Below are 21,023 nucleotides of genomic sequence, written 5' to 3' on the forward strand. Positions count from 1 at the left end.
TTTATGACTTGACTAGAAAAAGCCTTGCCTGAGAGGAACTAATTGGGGATGGTCCTGCTTTGAGCAGGTGGTTGGACTGGATGACCTTGTGAAGTCCCTTCCAACCCTAATTTTCTATGATTCTGTTTCTGTGCTGTACATCAATTCCAGTCAACTGAGATCACCACCCTGTGTGTTTTTAGATGAAAGTATTAATACAGATTGTGTTTCTGTTCATGTGAGAGTATATTTATGCATCAGAAATGTAATTGAAAGTTTTCTAAAAGTATAAACTACAAAACATTTGGATGGAGGTGTGGATACAGATTTTTAAAAACTTTTTTATCCACCATAGATAGCTAGATAATGATAGAGTGTGAAGTAATTCTTTTTTCTTCCCCCACTGGATTACAGCCAGCTGTGGAGTGAAATGCAGCAGCTTTGTAAAAGTACACAAATACTAAATAGCAGTTTCAGACAGGAAGTCAAACATAAATACCCAACTAAAACCATAGTTGATAAATGCTAGTAGACAGCATGGTAGTAAACTGTGGGGGAAGGAGGAACAAAAGTGTTGTCCTTATAAAACATATAAACATAAATAATTCTGGCAGATGTCATTTTTCATAAAAAAGATTCATGCAAGTCTTATAGCCTATGGTGACATATGAAGGCTCTATTCCATTTTGCTTATTTTCTCATATTAGCATTTCTGTCATTGTTGTAGAATGTGTATGATCATATATTGTGTGTTGCATAAATGAAAGTAGACAGACACTTTAGCTCTGTCTAGAGTAGGTCCTTCGTTCAGCATTTTGGGGTAGCATGCTTTTAGAACTTATATTCAAAATGCTTTTAAGGTGAAAAAGCTATCCCACTGTTTAGACAGCTGTATAGTGTTTGGGGATAAGGCTTTAAGAGCACTTCTTCAGTCCTTGGTCTGGCCTCCCTTGACTTGGATTGCCACTGGTCATTTGCCTGCTTTGTTTCGGAATCCATGGAACACATAAAATTTCAAATGATTTCCTTCCCTAAGGCTGCAATATTGAAAAGCTTTGTGCACATGCTTATAGTACATTCAGGCTAGTCCCATTTACTTTAAGAGGGTACTTCACAAAATGTTCAGGAATGTGCGCCTTTGCGGGAGAAGGTGAATTTTTGTGGGCTTAGACCTAATTGATAGTGAACAAGATCCTTCCTTTCTATGGCAAACTTCATCACCTTGACATTTTTGCTCAGTGTTTTTTTTTCTATTTTCCCCTGAAAAGAGTTCAGTAATCCTGTTTTAAGTGTTTGCTTTTGAGATTTAAAAAAATCAATACTTGAAAGCAGTATTTTGCTTTTGAGATAAAAAACCAACACAGCACTTGGAGCTGTTTGCATCAGAACCTATATTCATCAGTTTTAATGTTTCTGAATTTGCTGTGAGAAGAATTGCTTCTAAAATGTACCAGGTTGTTCTTAGTCTTGCATTATTTGGTTCTTACCTATTTCTTCTTCATGCAGTGTCAGAGACTTTAAAAGTTTTTATTCAGTGATTATTCAGTGTTCCTTGCAAATGACCACTATTTCCAATTCCTTAGGAAAATACTATAACCTCCCAGTACTCCACTATTGTGATAGCACTTTGCCCTAAAAATCTGAATGAAAGATCCATTGGTGTTTGGTAACAAGATGTTAAAGTACTTAAACTAAGGTTAACAGCACCTCATTACATCTTGGTCGACAAGAAAGATAATCAAGTTAGAGAAGTGGATTGTGTGAAATGTACCATATACCTATGCAAATATTGATAATCAGAAAGAAAGTGACCTTAACTTAGTTGAGCATACGTACTTGGCTTTCAGAACAACTTATTTTGAAAGAGCACTATGCTCAACTAAATTGATGTCCTTGTGTAGACAAAGTCTTAAGAAAAATTAGTTCAATTTTGTATACAGCTATTCGTGATAGTATTTCAGATATACCCAATATGTGAAAGTTATGACCATGACCGCAAACGTATCACACGACCTCTTAAGGCTCCACTTTTTCAGTGAGGAAAATTAAAACCAGCAGATCTGAAAACATGCAACAAATAAGCAAGGAAAAACTTACCAGCACTTAAGGTGCTTTGGGTCATCAAGAAATTCCTTGAAGGCTAAGTGGAACTGCTGCTTCTCACCCCAAATTCTTGTCATAAAAGCTGTGGAAGAAGCCAGAAGGACAGCTGACCCCAGCTCTCCAGGCTGTATCTAGTTTGCAGCTGTATTTTTAACACCCTGCCTTAGTTTACCATTCTTTACAACAAGGCTGTCCAACCAGTGGTCTGTGAGCCATGTGTGGCCCCCAGTGCGTCAAACTGTGGCCCATGGACTACCCCTCAGCTCTCTTGCTGCTGCTGCTACTACTACTGGAGTCCCTAGGTTCCCTCTACCTCCTCCAGTTTCCACTTCAGCTCCCTGGGGACAGGGTCACAGCAGCAGCCAGTGGAGCTGAGGAAGCCTGTAACGCAAGGGCTTGGGGGGACCTGGGGGCCCCACTCAGCTTCTGCACTGATGTGCTGCAGCAGAAATTACTTGCTGCGTGGCAGAAAGGGGCTGCATGGCAGGACTATTTTATGCATTAGGAACATGAGGTTCCTCAGGGTCCACGTAGTGTGGTGGATTGGGGACAGAGGAGCCATTTAGAAGTTGCACTTCCCTGCTTTAAAAATATAAATAATAAACATTGAACTTTACCAAGAATTGGAAGAATCTCAGCCTGGTCAAGTGCTCTCCCCCCCAACCCCTTTTGTGCTTAAAACCATACATCAAAACATTTTCTTGTGAAGTTCTCAGCAAGTCATCCTGTAGTCAACTGGAATCAATCATGGGAAAAGTTTATGAAAAATGTAACTAGTTAAAGTTAAAAGTTAGCAGGCTTTAAAATTAACTTGAGCTTTAAGTTAAAAGTTAAATATTTCCACTTTCAACTAGTTAAAAGGTAAGTTAAAAAGACAGTAACTACTTAAAAGTTTAGTTGATTCGTGAAAGATACGTGAAATACGGTGAATTGCCGCTTAGCATCATTTTTCATTTTCAAATGCAATGAGTGAGTTTCTTTTCTATAAACCCACAGAAGCCCACTAATTTACTTGGAATTCACCCTGCTTTACCTGAAAACAGTGTTATACTTGTCATACAGTTTTCAAAGTAACAATTTACCAATACCTATGTAATGTTAGATCCTTCTCACCCTCTCCATGTGAAACACTTTGTAAAAGTCAATGCATCATATAGGTATACCAGAATAACAGAAAGGAGGTATTCATAACCACGTGACAAATGAAAGCTGTTTCCACAGAAAACCTTTGGTGTTACAATTTTTATTGCTCAAAAAAGTTTTACTGCTTACATCTGAATTAGAAATAATGAAAATGTCTGAAAACCAAAATTAAACTGAAATAAGAAAATCAGTTTAAATGAGAAAAAAAGAATGTTCAGTTGCATAGCAGAAACTGTTTAAACATGCTTATTGAACTTCAGGAAAAGCTGCATTTCAAAATTGACATCTGTCAATCTTTCTCTTCTGTTCTTGGAAAACTAAGCCCCCACTACTGAACAGTCGCTCTACATGGGCAGATGAGGGAATGCTTCTGTTATAACAGATGACATAGTAGGTGACATCTCAGATGTTTCTCACAGATGAGAAGTAATGCTCAACTTCTTGGGCCTGGGTTGCTGGTTCTGATCTTCATTAAAATTTAAAAAGTCATCTTCTTCTTCCTCACTACTTGTTCCCACTCTTACTGGGATCAATGTCTCTGCTTGCTTGCGCTTGTTCCCTCCTGCAGCCAGCTGGCTGCCCTGTTGACTTCTGCAAATGCACAGAAAATGCCAGCATGAACTAAGGAACTCTAGGACTTGTAGTTCTTAAGAGACCATATGTCATAGGAAGGCACACTACTTTCTTCTTCAAACAAGAAGCCCTAGAGTTTTGATAAAGAAATTGTTCCATGTAAGCCCTAGAGAATGGCTGTCAGGAGAAACTCTGGGAAAGCCAGATTTCATGTTTTTAAACTTATACTTCAAAAAAAAAGTTAAAGTTAACCTTTTTTTAGCTAGTTAATGTTAAAAGTTGACAGCTGAATAATTTAACTAGTTAAAGTTAAGAAAGTTAGCCATTTCTTTAACTTTTTATCTAGGTAATTAACTAGTTAATTCCCATGACTGCCTGTAATTGTTCATGCAGTTTCTTAAGGTAGCCTTGTAACACTCTGCCTTTCTAAGAGTTGCAGGTTTTTAAAAACCTTTTTTACTCGTATATCACAGGTAGGGCTGATAGCACCACTTCCTATTATTCCAGTTACCCAACATCTTCCATAATTAAACCTCATTTTCAGTAGTTTATAATTTAACTTTGGGTCAGGATTCTGCCTTTTCCCATCCCCATGAAAACCCACGCAAGTTTTGCCTAGTGATAAGCCTTGAAAAATTGCAGTTTGTGCATAATTGATAGCTGCTGAAATCATAAGTTTCTAAAGTCTCCAAAGCTTCCATTCTTACCGAGCCTGCTTGAATCGCATCCAGTTCATGGAGCTTGATGAGCTGTCTCCATTTAGCAGTTGAAAATGCATTCTCCCACCTAGACTACAGGTTGCAGCTAGGTATTCCCTGTAATGGTGCTTCCAGGCCATTCCTCTGGAAAGACAGTCAGGCCCTGAAAGTTAAAACATGAAGTCTCCTGTGCTGGTGTTGCCCCTCCTTGGTAGATCCGGGGAGTATTAAGAGGAGAACTTTCTGATTTAAATGCAGGAGTAATGAAAGCCAGCTGAGCGGGAGGGAAAAGAGTAGAGTGGGATACAGCATCAGAGATTAGGACTACAGAAAACAAATTGGCTGGCTAGTAATGCAAGGGAACGGGGATTGAGGGGCGACTAGTGAAGCCCAAGAACCCAGCAAGACTCATAGGATCAGAGAAAGGGCAGATGTTAGGTTCAGGAATTGGAATGAGTAAAGGGAAGAGAGATCTGAAAAGGAGCAGGGGCTCTGAGAAGCCTACGACAAGTTGGGGGGGAAAAAGTGGGTGAGGAGCATGGGCAGCAAGATGAGGACTGGAAAACTTGTTGGGGAAGGGAGAACTATGAGGGCAAGAACACTAGGTATAGACAGGAAGAAAATGACTGAGGGTTGGAAAAATCTGGACACTGAGCATGGGCACAAGTAATGCTTAGAATGGTGTAAACCTGAAGCAGACAGACATATACATCGGCTTAAATCCACTTGAAAAATCAAGTACCGTTTTGAACCAGTTCACTGTTATGTGTGGACATCAATCATTCTGACACAGATCTGGTCAGTCCTCCAGCCATCCAGACTGCATTGTGGGATGCACTCACACCCTCTCTTCCCCCAGCACACACTGCTACAACTGGCTACTCTGGTACTCAAACAGAACCCTGCTGCCTTTTTTTCCCATTCTGTTGGCACTTTATCAATGAACTCTTGAAGTGTTTGTTCAAAGAAGGCTATTTTTCTAACAACCAGTTTTGTCCTCACTTCCTACTTGACCACAGATTCTCACTGTGCCACCTTAGTGCTGTGGAATAAAAATGTGTCCATACTCTCTCCCCTCCAACCCTTAGTTCAAATCAGGCAGGCACACTACAGGCTTCAAGGAATTGCAAGCTGTTGAAGTTTGTTGTACTCTATTTCAGAGAGAAGGAAGTGCAGAGAAATGAAAATGCCCTAAGCCCCCAAGGTATGGGTGTAAGCACTCCACCCTCAGCTGCTGAGAGGCTTGCTGGGCTGGGTGCTCATTTCTATCCTGTGGTGTCAGAACCACAGCAATTTATACAATTGTGAACTGGTTCATCACAACCAATAACATTTGGGAACAGTTTAGGTATATGTATTGACATCCTGTCCTGCAACAGTTGTGAGCTCATTCCCAGTCACTGACATTTTGGAACCTAATTTTTTTAAAAGTGTATGCAGTTAGTGCCCACAAGGGGAGAGTAGGACTTCCTTAGCAAGGAGACTGAGACTGAGTGGGCAAATAGAATGGGTCGGGAAAGGATCTGGGAGTAGTGGTGTTGGGAGTGGGGCTATGGGGGTGGCTGCGCACACCCAAAAATTCACCATGGCCACCCCCTGCCAGTACTGCTACCACTGCGCGGCTGGAGAGCTGCGTGGTTGAAGAGCCACACCGGGCAGAGCCTGGCACTGCTCTTCCCCCAGGCTGTCCTGCATGCAGACCCAGAGTCACTGCCCCCCCCCATATCCTCCTGGGCTGTGTGCCCCCCAGACGAGCTTCTCATGGCTGTCTCGCGCCTGTCCCTACTGTGCAGTGCCAGCCCCTGCTCCACTCCCCCAGCCACCACTGCACATGCACCCCTCCCCACCCGTGCTGCAGCTGCTGGAAGCTTGCAGCAGGCTGCCTTACAACCCTACAGCTGTCCCATGTGTGGGGGGAGCCTAAGCCCCGTTGGCCCCCCTTCCGCTGCCTGTGCCTCTGTGCCCCCTGCCACTGGGTGAGTGGGGCCCTGGCCAGGCTGGGGGATTATCAGAGCCCAGGCGGCTTGGCCAGGCACGCAGGGGTGTTACTACTTCTGCGCGCACACCAGCGGAAGCCCAGCCAGGGCTCTGGGCTCAGGGAACAAAGTCTAGCATGCAGGGCAGCTGCCTCTGCCCTGCACAGATCAGGAGGGCACACGGCCCCCAGGCCAATGCTGGGGTGCATGCAGTGCAGGAGCTTACTTTAATTCAGTGTCCTGGTCTTCATGTGCCTTTTAGCGTGTTGTTTGATACTTGATAGTGTGCTTTTCTTCCACAGGACTCTGCCTAATAATATAAATTCTTAATCATTCTAAAGCAGGGGTGGCAGCCTACAGCCCATGAGCTGGACCTGGCCTGCCAAGCCATTTCGTTTAGCCTGTAAAGCCAGATATCAGTGGTGGCCTTTCAGCAGTGGAGCAGTTTGCAGCCCCACTTCTGTGGTGGTCAGGTCTTGCGCACACATAACAGCAGCAATTTAGTGTTATGAGGAAGTGGCAGTAGCAGCACCAAGTCAGAAGCCATGGCCAACTTCAGTCTGAGCTTAATTATTTCAACAAGCTACTGCAAAAAGGTTGCCAACCCCTGTTCCAAAGCACTGTGATGCTACAAAGATGCCATAGGAAATCTAAGATGAAATTGCCTGAGTTGAATAGCAGGCAGTAAGCAAGGCCTGAGACAACACATTGAACAATGAGGAGAAAACAAAATACTGAATAGTTTATAAAATATCATCCATACTGCCTATAGAATATGCTGAGGTTTGTGGACAAAATAGAATGTGATCAGATAATTAAAGTTTGTAATACTATAACCTCCCAGTACTCCACTATTGTGATAGCACTTTGCCCTAAAAATCTGAATGAAAGATCCATTGGTATTTGCTAACAAGATGTTAAAGTACTTAAACCAAGGTTAACAGAACAAAATACTGAATAGTTTATCAAATATCATCCATACTGCCTATAGAATATGCTGAGGTTTGTGGACAAAATTGAACGTGATCAGATAATTAAAGTTTGTAATATAATACTTATTTGTACATGGGACAAATTAATGTTTAACAGCCAATCTTAGTCTTGGCATTTCTTCTTTTGAGCAGTTGATTTTGAAAAGGTAATAATGTTGTTTTAAACCAGGGGTACTCAACCCCCAGCCTATAGGCCTGGTTTGGCTGTTGACACCATGTCATCCAGCATGCAGGGTTCCCCATGGGTCTGGAAGTCTGGCAGTAGGGAGTGTGGGCACTGCTCCCCTGCTGCCAAATTTCCAGACCCTTAGGGAGCCCTGGGTCCTGCACTCTGGATCAGACGCACAATACCAGAACGCGGGGCCTGGCAAGGGCAGCACTGGGCCCCAGGGTCTGCACCACTCATCTGGCCTGTGGGACCAAAAGGTTGAACACCGCTGTTTTAAACCTTTTTTTGTGTAGTAGATAATTGTAGGTTTTTTTCTGTTTCTTTTTTGTTTTGATTTTTGGTTGGTCAGTTGGTTGGACTTTTTTTAAACTTTAAATATGACGAGTTTATGATATTGCATTTGTACAACATACAACAGGACATCTTTGTGAGGTCATCGTGCATGTATGAGAGTGACAGTCTCAGGCTCTTTATACATCCTTTAGCTGTGTCTATTCCTTTTCTCCTGGTCTCCAAGCTATGTTTCCTGGAATGGGGTAGACTTGAGGGGTATCTGTTTTAGGTAAAGTGTCAAGCATAGTTGTAAAGCGCAAATGTCTAATTTACTTGGCCAAGTGGATCAGATGCCCTACCTCCAGTGACGGGGAAACAGTTTGTCAGTGTGGCTGCTGGAGCTACTGTTGGCACAGCTCTGGAATCAAGGGGGTGAATGCTCCCACAACACCTCTGTCATCTCCATTTTCCCCTGCTGCCAATTTTTGTTGGCAGGCAACAAAGAGGGGTGAGTGGTAGCAACAATTAGGTTCCAGACCAATGCCAAAAAGCCCTGTGGGCCACAGTTTAAAGCTGCTAGACAGCTCTTTTGTAAAGAATTAGTTAGAAGGTTTTAGTATATCTTTAAAACATTGATTCTTTTCTAGTGTAGATCACTCCTTCATAGTTTGGGAATTTGTGCATGTTTCTTCCATCTTGACCCCACTCAGAAAAGATAAATGTCCAATAGATGTATTATTCCCCTATTGGCAGAGGCTAGCTTGATAGTTTTTGAAGATGGCCCCTGTACCTCCTGCTAATGAAATAAGTATATCCTGTGGTGTGTGAGCTTAAAGTTTATTAGAGAGTAAAGTCTGAGTCCCCTTGCTGCCTCATAGTGACCTGCAGCTTGTAATTTTGGGAGTCCTGGCTTCGCAGCTTTTAGTAAATTGAAAATCATAGCACCATTCATAAAATATATAAATAGCTTTCTTTTAAAGTGTTGGTTACCTTTGTAGTTAAAAATAGTAAAAATATTTGCAATATTCTTTCCATGCTGTTTTTTGTATAGCATCTTTCATGGAGCCATATCCACTGCAAATCCTCTGCTCTGAAGGACTGCCCATCTAAAATGCACGCTGTTCATATGCAGATGTGAATCGGTATTGAAGTCTAGCACATCAGTTGTTTTTTGTAGGTTCTCCCCACCCAAATTACCATGGGGAAAATGTGAATTTATTTCAGTATTTTGTGGAGGAGAGGACTAAAGTAGAAAGTTTTAAGGAGGGATTTAAACAAGAGATGTGGAAGCATAAGAGCCTGGGTCATTGAAGAGACTTCTTGTTGAGTGCGAATGATCTCTAAAGTCAATAGTGGTTGTAGGACAAGCTAGTCGTGCAGTGGGAAAGATGAAAGGGGTGAAGTGAGTGTGTCACATGATAGATGTGTTTCTTTACCTCTTACCTTTTCATCTCAAGAATCTTTCTCTTGGATTTGTAGGATTTACAACTAGAGTATGGTCATGGCCCCCACAGTGGTTACTTCCTAGGTGCAAATAAGTGAGTAAATAAATTTTCTTTTTTCTTAAATTGAATTAATTGATTTAATTAAAATTAATTAATTTGCTTTTAATTTGAACAAGTAACATATTAGATTATAGTTTTATGGCTGTGGTATAAAACTTGTTGTATTTCTTACTTCTAGTAGTATAGCTCCTAACCTGCTGCGATTCCAACAGTAATGATTATTTCAACTGATAATAAGGCTTATGAAATGTATTGAAGTCTTGAGGTGTTGTGTCAGTATCCTGGGACTTTGTCAACCACATAACCTCTTCACTTGCCATCCTCATTAGTTGGAGACGCAAGTGACAAAATTTGCTTTAGGGCAGGGGTTTTCAACCTTTAGGGGTCAGTGTACCCCCCAATGGCTGGTTGAGAAGGAAGGAGTCCCCTGGCAGCCAGTTGATGAGCGGGGGGGAGGTCTCCCCAGCAGCCGATTGGCAAGCATGCCAGCAGCACAGCAGCAAAAGTGGTGGTGGAGGCGCCCGCTGCCAAGTATCCCCTGAGGCCATCCCAAGTACTCTCATGGGTATGTACCCCCGGTTGAAAACCCCTGCTTTAAGGGTATGGTCTTTCACTGTTGCCCAAATAGTCTTGTCAGTTATTTTTTAATAGGAACTAATGATATTTTCAGAAATCTTTTTACCTGTGAAAGGGACTACTCTATTCTAGAGTCTGCATAATAAGCTGTATTCCTAACATTAGAGATTGTCATTAAGCCTTTTAAAATCTGTGTTTTGAGGGAAAAGTAAAATACTGTGAAAGAAAGGTATTGTTTTATCGTTTGTATCCTCTTTTCAGCTTAAACAGTAACTCTTGGAATAAGCCAAAATAGTTCCAGTTTACAGCACAAAGGTGGTGGTCAGGTGTATTAATGAGGAATATACTAGGTGCAAAGAAATACTGTTTTACAGTAACATGAGATTCGAGAAAAGAGCAGATACTGTATGTTGTTCAGCAAATAAATATTTAGTATATGTGAGGTATGGGCATATTACATTTATAGCACTAAAAATGTCCTTGTAGAGTTAAATAGTGGTCATCCATATATTCATGCCATCTGTAGCACCATAAAAATGATGCATTTATCAAAAACAAGTTCCCATGTGAAGCAAGAACCTCTCTGTAGTACTGTGTTTTGTATTGCCACATGTAACAGTCTAGTTACTTATGGTGCTTCAGGGAATCTCCTGTACTGCCAGCACTCCACAGTCCTCCAGGTCTGGAGAGGTAAAGCGACTGGCTTCCTGACAGTGTGCCCAGCCACAACAAACTGGCACAGAGCCCTGCTTAGACCCTGCTGCTGTCAGTGCCATTGCAATAGCATTGGCAATGGCTGGTTCCTCTACAATGGCAGTGGCTGGCACAACTGTTGAGCTTCCAGTGGAGGCAGCCCTCTCCTCCTTCCTTCCCCACCTCCCCTTCCCCTGCCTTGGACTCCCCCCCAGGGGCATGCCCTCAACAGCTGATACTAGCCACCCCTGCTAGAAACAAGTATAAGCTGTCAAATACAGCCATCCGCTGCCACCTGTAGGGGTGCCAGGGGGTGAAATGAGCAGCCCTCCCCACCACCCTGAGGAACAGAGGAGGGGCTAGGGGGGAGAGGAAGTTGCCATATTTGACAGCTGTTGCTACTGGTCTGGGAGCAGCAGATAGAAGCAGCATAATCAGCTGATCGCTGACAGCCTGCTTTCCTTCCCTTGCAGGGAAGAGGGGCAGGCTCTCAGTATTGAGCTCACTGGAGGCTTCCCTGGGGCTGGGGGAAGGGAGAGTGTGTTTTTGAGGTGACTTTGTAGCAATTTTCCAGAGTGATGAGCATGTAGCGCTTTATTTTTAAGTGTTTCATAGAGTGCATATAGCACTTTGTAATTCTGTAAATGGTCATCTGTTCATAGCCTTTATCAAAACTAGAGTAACTTACTTTGAATGGTTTGCATTCAAAGTAACAAGAACACAAGAATATTTTCTTTGTCTTATTTTCTGAATGTTCTCCAGTTTATGTTGAGTTACTAATTATTCATATCTTTATTTAATTTTGAAGGAGTCTTCTAAAATCAGTTGAAGAAGAACTGCATCAGCGGTAACTTTTTTTTTTTTCTTGTGTGTGTTAAAAATTTTTCATGCACTGTTTTCTTCCATCTGTCACAATTAATAATGCTCATTTGATCCCTTATTTGTCAAGAAGACATGAGAGAGGACTCACTTCTTTAGGCTGCTGCTACCTTAAGAAATAAAATAAAATAGGACGTTATAATAAAATTCTGTAGAGTAGGTGGCTCTGGAGCTGAGAATTTTTTTTCATAGCAGCCAAAGTAATTTTAATTAAGTCTACTCAGCCATGGTACCTTGCTCATTTCTGTAGGGGACATGTGGCACATTTAGAAGATGATGATGATGATGCAGATGATGACACTAAACAGTAAGTCTTTTTTTTAAATACATCTGGTCTTTGATTAGCTAAAGAAAACTAAAAAATAGTTGAAGTTGATCACCTTAATTTTTTTTTTCTTAATTGTTTATAAGTAGCAGAAACCTGCAGTAACGTCTGTATAGACTACATCACATCATTTTGCTTTATGATGGCAGTTTTAGTGTTCCTCTTTAAGTTAAAACTGCTTTCCAGTTCTTAATTATTCACCTTTTTATCATTAAATAAAAAAGCCTAATTAGATTAGCAATAAAAATCTGACTTACAAAAATCCTGGGGTATAATTACTTAAAACAGATGACTATACATTATATCCCTAATACAGAAAGGTATATATCAGTGTTCAGAAGAGTAAATATGACTGTTCTTGAACAAAGTACTGTTATGAAAACAATAGAGTAATTGAAATGATGTTAAAATATAGAACAGGTGTGTATAGAAACATACCTTCTTAAATAATTCCTTTGAATGACATAGGCGAGAACACTGGTGCTGAGACTGGCTTTGTGCTTAGTTTCCTATTAATGGATAATCTCTATAAGAGCTCTATTGCTTCATATTGGACAACTGTGAAATGTAAATCTTCATTGCAGCATTTATCTATGTTCTCACTGAGAAGCTAAATGCCTTTTAAAATTAATCTTGTTCTAACCTGACCTGTTCTTCTACTATTATTATGCAACCTAGGCAATGCATTTTAACAAGTAGATTTTTAAACAGTATTATGAGCTTGTAACTAGGTGCTAAATTTGAAGGGAAGTTGTCAATTAGAGAGACGGTTTCTTCTAAGATGTTAAGTCATTTTGTTTACCAGTACTATGGATGGTGAATTGAAGTTGGATGCTTGGTGTATGTGTGACATGGCCTGTCTCTGAAATACTTTTTGAAAAGAAAAGTGGTTGAAGGCAGAATCAAGTTGTTTCCAAAACAGAGGTGCTGATCTCACGATTACTATGTTTACCATCCGTAACTTCAGAGCCTGATGATGTCAATGAACCTTGCCATTGTTTAGTTACTTGTTAACTTTTCAAAGCGGAAGAATATTCATATTTGAAATGAGTGGTGGGCATAGAAAAATCAGGGCTTATACAGTCAGTTAATTTTCAACACACTTTATCCCTTGGTCTTTATTAGTGAAACACAGGATTTATCAGGCAGTTGTTTTAAAACCATATGATCAGTTGCACAGTGCTTCAACAAACAAAAAAAACCCTGCATCACCTCCAAAGAGAAAAGTAGGGTAAAATCTCATAAACCCAAAGATGACCAAGATTAGAACTTCCTTCACTCAAAATTGTAAAGCTATTGATGCTGATTAGTTTAGGTCAGGCCACCTATACATGGGAATTCGTCACTGTCCCTCAAAGATCCATACCATTAATTAATTCCATGATGAGTGCTAACAGGGAAAACATTATAGATATCTTTATTGTTGTGTTCTGTGCTGCCAGATCATCTTGGTGCGTCTTTCCCTTTTATTCTTAGGATATTTTTATTCTAACTAATGTTCAGCAATAGTGTACTTATTTACTTTTACTTACAATTTTTTTCTCCTGTTTACAGTCAACACAGTCTATTTAGTTAACAACACAGGGTTTTAAACCTCTTGGCTGCTGCTGTCTTGAAGCTCTTTGCACCGACCACTTTGTTCAGTACCTTGGAGTCCTTTCTCTTAGTTCTTGTTCCATCAGAATTTCCCAACAGAGTTGTCTTGATTAGGCACCTCTGTGGCTAATTTTTTCTTCTGTGGTTTGTGTCTCTATTTCAGAATACACAAAAAAGAGCTCAGTATAACATGAAGTGACTCTGTGCAAATGTCTTCCTTCAGTCAGATCATTTTAGTTGTCTTGAAGCTTTTTGCAATGACTCTAGTGCAGCCAAGCAGTGATCTAGAGCTGGTATTGTAGAGTTCTTTCAGGGCTCTAGGAGCACTGAATATGCCAATAACCAAAGTCCATATCACATACCTTAAATTCTGACAGTCTTTACTAACCTTACTCTTCATATCTTAGGCATAATCTGAGCCAGTTAGCCTCTCTCCAGCTGAGGTCAACAACCTGTTTTTATCCCCCATTCTTGACAAGGTGTCTGCCTGACATGCAGGAGAAAATATGAAGGAAAATACTCGAGTGCGACTTAGACCTCCATCCTTTTCAGAAGTCTAAACTGAGACCTGATTTAGAGGGGAGATAGTTGCTGCCCTTATTAAAGTTGAAACAAGCCTTGTAGGATAAGCTAGGTTTTGTGCTTGCTTTTTGTAGCAATCTACAGGCACAAAGGAGACAGTTGCCAGAGTCCCCCTTTCCATCGCTTGTAAGACCTTTGTTAAGCTGTTGCTGAGAAGGCTCCAGGTTATTGCAGACAGTGTACTCCCTGAATCCCAGTGTGGTTTTTGTTTATCACATAGCACTACCAACATGATATTTACCCTGTGCCAATTACAGGAGGAAGCTGCAGAACAGCAAATATCCCTGTATGTTGACTTTAGTAAGGCATTCAGCTCTGTTGGGCAATCTGTTCTTTGGTGCCCTCTTGCAAAGTTCAGCTGCCCAGACAAACTAATTAACCTCATATGCTGCTTCCATGACAACATACAGGCCTGTGTATCAGTCAGTGCCTGACAACATGATTTGATGGCGGACTTCTAAACCTCCACCAATTCAAGGCCAAAAGCAAATCCCAACAAAGTGAAGTAAAGGTTCTAGTGTATGCTGATAATTCAGCATTTGTTGCCCTTTTTTAGAATGACCTGCAACATTTACTGAATTCCTTTGCGCATGCTATATCCCTTTTTGGCCTCTGTATTAGTGTAAAGAAAACCTATCGCCTCCATCACCACCAGAAATAAAATTGAATGGCAGCCAATTTAACAACATCTAGTCCTTTTGCTGCCTAGGTAGCACAGTTGTCAGTGACCCCAGTTCAAAAAGAACTTTCAGCACACATAGTCAGCTGCCTCAACTTTCAGTTGCCTACAGAAAAAAGCTGTGACCAAGGCAAGGCATCAAAGTGTCTACAAAATGCCAAGTTTACAGGGCTGTTGTGCTCCCTTGTCTTCTATACTCATTAGAGACCTGCCCCCTTTATTGTTACCATATCAAAAAACTTAACTGCTTGCACCAATACCACTTATGCAACGTATAATGGGTATTAAATGGTCTGACAAAATCACCAACAATGAAGAACTATGACTGGCAGCCATGCCAAGTGTGGAAGCTATGCTAGCACAGAGGCAAATGACCTGGGTCGGCCATGACATATGTATGGACAACAATTGACTGCCTAAGAGAGTTCTGTATAGTGAATTTGAAAAAGGCAGTAAGAAGGTTGGCCATCCCAAACTCCACCACAAGGACTGCATTCAGCAGCACATACAGTCTGCTGGGCTGAACTCAGTGTCCTGGGAGGATATGGCCCATGATAGGTGAGCCTGACTTTCTGATATGAAGGAAGCAGAATGAGCAACAGAACGTCGTCACGCCAACTTGGCCAACAGTAGGAGGGAACATAGACACCAACGTGCCCTGGCACATCTCCTCAGCCCTACACGTGGAACTTCATTTCTAGTATCAGTAGTAGTCATACTCAAATATGAGTGACAGTCATTCAACATGTGCTTCCCTTCTAGCTTCTCTAGTCCAAAACCATAATCTTATACTGAGACAAACTTTTCTGACAAGTCTGGGACAAACTAGACAAGGTATTGAGAAGATTTGTATGTTCCAAAAAACACAGATATCTCACTTAGATATTTTCCTAATGCTTCTCTGAAGCAATGTAATTCAAAAGCAGGCAAGTCATAGTGCACAAATTTAAGACAGCAGGGATGTCAAATATGCAGCCTGTGAAGCTGCTCCATTCAGCCCATCTGGTTACCACACAGTCTGGGAGCCCAGTGCCCTAAGCCAAATCCAGCCTGTGAGGAGTCCTATAGTCCGGATCTGGTCTGGGGCATGGGATGAGTTTGACATGCCCAGTTTCCACTAAATATTTTGCATTTCTCAAAAGATGAGGAAAATACCATAGTTCTCAACGTACTGAAGTTTGTAAAAAGATTAAAATAGAGGCTGAACACTACCATGCAGGAACTCAGGACCAAACAGTAGAACCTTTAAAATGCAGAACCGGAGGAGAAAACCCTTAAAATGTTTTGGAGTTTTTTCACTCATGCTGATGTGTTGTACTCCAGGACCAGATTGGTAAGCATGTGCCATATGAGAAGTTGTGTCCCCATGTGGAGTTCTGTGAAGGGGAAGAACATAAAGTTACTCAACCCAAAAGCAAACAGTAGATTTAACTCCACTTTGCAAACAGATTTATTATCACATATAACATTTTTTTTTGAAGAAGCCAGTGGTTAGGTCCATCAAGAAATGATATTTTCCAGTGCCAACAAAATTCCATATTATAAATATTCTTTAGCAAAACCTACCAGTATCCTAAACTCCCCACTTAACTATAAGCACACTTCCTTTTCTCTCAGTACAGTGAATGCCAGACTCACCCTGCATCTTGTCTGCATCTCTTGGCTAAAAATCACTCCCCTATTCTGCACAAGTCTACATATCCTTGTGGATAGATGAGCACAGATGAGCTTTTCAAAAAGTTACCCATAACTTCATGGGAAGACTTCAGAGGGACCACTTGGGTTTTTTTCTGGCTGATGTCTTGGGCTGGGGTCAGCAGCATTTTCCATAAAGAGAGCTGAAGTGCTCTGGTCAGGAAAGTGGGCATTATGATGCAGCTGCCTCTGCCATGTCTCATTGCCACTTATGCCACAGGAGGCTGTGACAACTCACAGAGAGAGGTCCCCTCTTCCAGAGCCCCAGGTGGCTGACTGCAACACAGTGCAAGGAAGGTCCCCCGTTGCCAGATGCCACTAGATCTGGCACATGGGCTGTAGGTTGCCACCCCTGGGACTACAGGGCTCAGGGGTGGGGAAGCACCAGTTAGAAAATATTCAAATGGTTTAAGTGTTTGAAAATAACATGATGTTTAATCTCTTAGTGTTTAAAAATGTAAAATAAACTCTACATAAACTTTCTCAAACCTCACCAGTTGAGTTTTCCAGAGATGCATATCTGGATAACTTCTGAGCATTCTGTGTTCTTTTTACAGCTCTACTATGAAAGCCAAAGTGCCACCACCTTTACCACCAAAGGTAAGTGGGATTTTTCATTGTACTGAGGAAGAGGGGAATTGCAGTAAATGGAGGAGGGCGGGGAGTCTATAAATGACATAGGTGCCTGCTTTTCACTGACGTGAGACTTTGGTGCTTTTTGAGATTGTGATTCATCCAGTTTTGTTCCAGCATATTAAGTTACATTTTTAGTTTTGGAGCATGAATAAAATGAAAAATTGATGGAATTCATCACATTAGATATGGTGTTTATGATTATGTTTACATCATTAATCTGAGGAGAGGCATAACATTTGGTATTTCAGGGGTTTAGTATTACAGAAATAGGAGCTCCTATGAGAGTCACCACATTAGAAGTCTCTGTGCTAACTTCACAGGCAACAATGGGGTCCTTTAAATGTTGAAGTTAGGTCTCAGATTCTTCCTCTTGAAGAGACTGAATTGATTGCACATTTTAGATGACACTATTTAAAAAATGTCCAAAAAAATCTCTACTTGTATTCTCTAGCATGTGGAAACTCACTAGTCATTAAACACTGGGTTAATCATGCCTTGTTGATGTACAGGTAAACCTATAGGAATTTTATATCTGAGGATTCAAACCTAATCTTTTAAAACTATGCTAGGTGTTGTCTTGATTAGTCTCTTGGCACCTCAGATCCTCAGTTAAAAGCAGTAGCCTCTGCTTGTGATCTGTCCATACATTAGCTTCAGGTTTGTTCCTTTTCTCCCCAAAATGAACTGCCGAAAATGTTACAGTCTTCCAGTTTCATGTATGGGTTTCAGGTGCCTTGCGACTTGGTAAAACCTGGTCTTGCTAGTGTGGCTGCCTCCATATGCTCTGATCTAGAAGTAAGAGTGATGTAGCCGTGACGGTCCAATATTGTGAGAGGAGTAAGATTTGTGAGGTATGGGAGTATCTTTTATTGAACCAACTTATATAGTTGGGAGAGAAAGGACACAAGGTTTGGGGCCTTAAGTACTCTTCATCAATCTGAGGAAAAAGGCAGTCACTGTCCAAGCTGAATGACAAGTCAGTTGCTTTTGTTTAAATTGATTTTAAACCTCCTAGTTCTGGAGTCATGAACAGGAATCTTGTAGAGGGTGAAAGCTGAGTTTAAGTCACAGTTCAATACTTTGTCATGTAGTGGAAGGTCAAATGCAGGAAGTTCTTGTCATCTGAGTGTAAGGGCTGTGAGCAATTGAGTTTTCATTTTAGCTCCAGCTCTAGTTCATGGTAATTTGGAAGACCAACTTCTCTTTTATGTATGTTTGCCTTTTTATAAAATAGTATCTGTTTAGGTGTTTGTATTATGCTGAAAACTGTTTCCTGAGCATGTGGCATGGTACAGATTTACTAGTATCTGAGTGAATTTTGAAAAGTACAGAGCACTTTTGTGTAAAAACATTATTTGTTGTTAGAATCCAAACGGGAACCCAAAGTGACATTTTTGGTTCTTTATCACAAAGAACAAAAACAAGGAGATTGGCTATTGAGCAAGAAAATGTATTTGTACTTATTTTGGAGAAAGGAACAAAAGAAAGATGTTCATGGGGTAGAAGAATTAAGGTGTAAACCCTATTCCCATCTTCCAGAATAAGAGGAAGGCAGCAAAGGGTAAAGGCACAGGCTGGATTAATAGTGGAAAATTATTGACTTATCTTGGCTCCTGTCATAGAACATTAACAACTAAAGTGTTACCAGGTATGATGGGAGAGAAGAGGGGTATGAGCAACTGGACTACTAGGGAATTAATCATCTTTTCCTGTATCTAGTTCACAATGCCTCTGTGCAGTAGAAGTGTCTTTGTCTGGGTTGGTGCTTTCAAAAAAGATCAGTTTCACATGGTTGCCTGGGAGGGAGGTTGCAGACAGTATTTTCATTTAAACATTTGTGATTTGATTGTGCACTGGACATAGTGAAGTTTCATCAGGCAAGTCATGATTTCAGTACACTGCTTTGGATTTTCTGTTGATCAAATATCTGCTTTATGCATTTTCTGTATAGTAAAAATATGTAACAGAATATGTAATTGTCTTTATCAGTTTACTCGGGAAAATAATAAGATGTAGTATTACAGTATGCAACACTTAGCTTAACTGTCCCAATAATGTAGTCAATATTCTTATATATATTTTCAGCCTAAATCCATCTACATACCACATGAAACTCATTCCTCTGAAGAAGATAGTCAAGGAACAATCAAGAGATGCCCTGTCTCAGAAAGTCCAGGAAAGTCAGCATCACAGGTTCCTCCTAGACCACCCCCTCCACGGCTACCTCCCCAGAAACCTTATGCTTTAGGTAATAAGACTAATGGGGATTTCAGAAATAATGTAATATTTATTTTTACTCCCTTAAAATGAATGTCGTTTTGAAACACTGTACTACTGTGAACAGGTGATAAAAATAGTGTGTGAAAACCAGCTTCATGAAGATAATGCTCTGCAACTTCATTAAGCCAAATTCAACTCCCATAGAAGTCTCTGAAAGAATTTCTGCTGATTTTCAGTGGAGAGAGGAGTGACTGCTTAAGCAGTACACTCAAAATGGAAAGTACTGGACTTGTAACAGTGGAGAATCATTATTTTTCATACATAGTTCTTAAGTTCTTCCCTAGTCTATAAGCTACCATTGGGATGCATGGATATTTCTAAGAACAGAGACTTTAATTGAGAGAGGAGAGACTTTAGGGTTCACACTTAAACAAAATGGACTGGATTTAAGAGCTGTATAAAAGGTATTTCTCTCCTGTTTATAATATAGCCTCTTAACACCTGATTCTATTAACACTATCAGTTTGCCTTGTACTAAGTGTGTTCAGGGTCAAATTTGGTAAGTCACTGTTCCCTCTGTGCTGTTGTTATTTCTTCATTTAGCATACTCTCATGTCATCTATTTAAACATTTTCCCAAAAAAATACCAAAAACGTATACAATGAGTTCTTAATTTTGAAATTAAGATGATTATATGTCATTTCCATGAACACAAAGGAAAGAGCTAAGTTATTGAAGTCCTGTCTGCTTGCTTGCAGCTCTCCTTAACTGTTATTGCATTCCTTTATCTTCCAGTAAACCCATTTTTCCCCATCTTTATGATAAATTAGCATGCAACTTTTATGCTTACCCTATGTACTGATTATAAATTTGTGTGTTCTCATGGTCAATGTGGAGTTGGTGGAAAGCATAGAGAGAGTCTGAATTCAGAAATGTATATATAATGAGTAAGTTGGGCAAGGTTTGAGGAATAAGTTTGGGAGCTATGATTATTTTGTTATTAAAAGTAGGGGGGAAATTGCTTTCCCAAACACACAAGATTAAAGGAAGATGTAGCCATGATCAAATTCTATCAGAGAATGAGCCTTTACAACTCGCTTACTATATACACACTTAGTTTTATTATTAATTATTTAGGAACTGAGAGGGCAGAAGTGTGTACAACACTTCACTGTCATACTGAACCAAGTTCTTTGCTGGGTACAACGCCACTGAAGATAGTAGAGCTCATGTTAGCAAGGGAGTTGGCCCTTTTAATTTTCTATATGTGGATTACTGCCTTTTAACTTGAAAGTAAGTGAAAACAGCTTTGTAATCTAAATGTTTCTTGCAAAGGTAATGGAGTGAATTCTGCACAGTTAAATGGTGACAGAGAGGCATCCCCACGTCAACAGCAGAATGAAAATAGAGACAGTAATTTTTTAAGGAAAGAAAAGAAGGAAATACTGGTAGGTAATTATTTGAAAGCTATTCTTATTCGTTTCTTTAATGGACAAATGGTAAAGTAAACAAACTCCTGTTGATTTGTATGTAACCTTAGTGGTTTTTATCTGTGTTCTGGTTTTGTTGGATGAATTTTTTTTTACTCTGAGTATTATATTTTGAATAGACTTTTAACTCCTGCTACCATCTGATCCATAAGTATAATCAATATTATCTGCTTTTAAATTATACTAAGCTCTGTAACTTAATACAAGTAATTAAATGTTTACATTCAACACTTGTGTCAGA

General features: G+C 40.4%; 1 protein-coding gene across 6 annotated transcripts in view; it reads left to right on the plus strand.

The window, feature by feature from the left end:
- The window catches only part of MAP4K3 (mitogen-activated protein kinase kinase kinase kinase 3), a 137,978-nt gene that overhangs the window by 72,004 nt on the left and 44,951 nt on the right, over positions 1-21,023 (plus strand). For 4 of the 6 annotated variants that reach the window (XM_090052713.1, XM_090052732.1, XM_090052760.1 and 1 more), the window contains 6 exons: positions 9,386-9,444; positions 11,489-11,527; positions 11,810-11,866; positions 16,994-17,036; positions 19,158-19,320; positions 20,628-20,740. In XM_090052713.1, the coding sequence (XP_089908839.1) occupies positions 9,386-9,444; positions 11,489-11,527; positions 11,810-11,866; positions 16,994-17,036; positions 19,158-19,320; positions 20,628-20,740 (474 nt within the window). The remainder of the gene's footprint in view (positions 1-9,385; positions 9,445-11,488; positions 11,528-11,809; positions 11,867-16,993; positions 17,037-19,157; positions 19,321-20,627; positions 20,741-21,023) is intronic. The other 2 variants (XM_090052721.1, XM_090052743.1) reach the window with 1 other exon arrangement.

The sequence above is a fragment of the Crocodylus siamensis genome, chromosome 1, assembly GCF_052110815.1.
Source record: "Crocodylus siamensis isolate JL-2025a chromosome 1, ASM5211081v1, whole genome shotgun sequence".
In the NCBI taxonomy this organism is placed as follows: domain Eukaryota; kingdom Metazoa; phylum Chordata; order Crocodylia; family Crocodylidae; genus Crocodylus; species Crocodylus siamensis.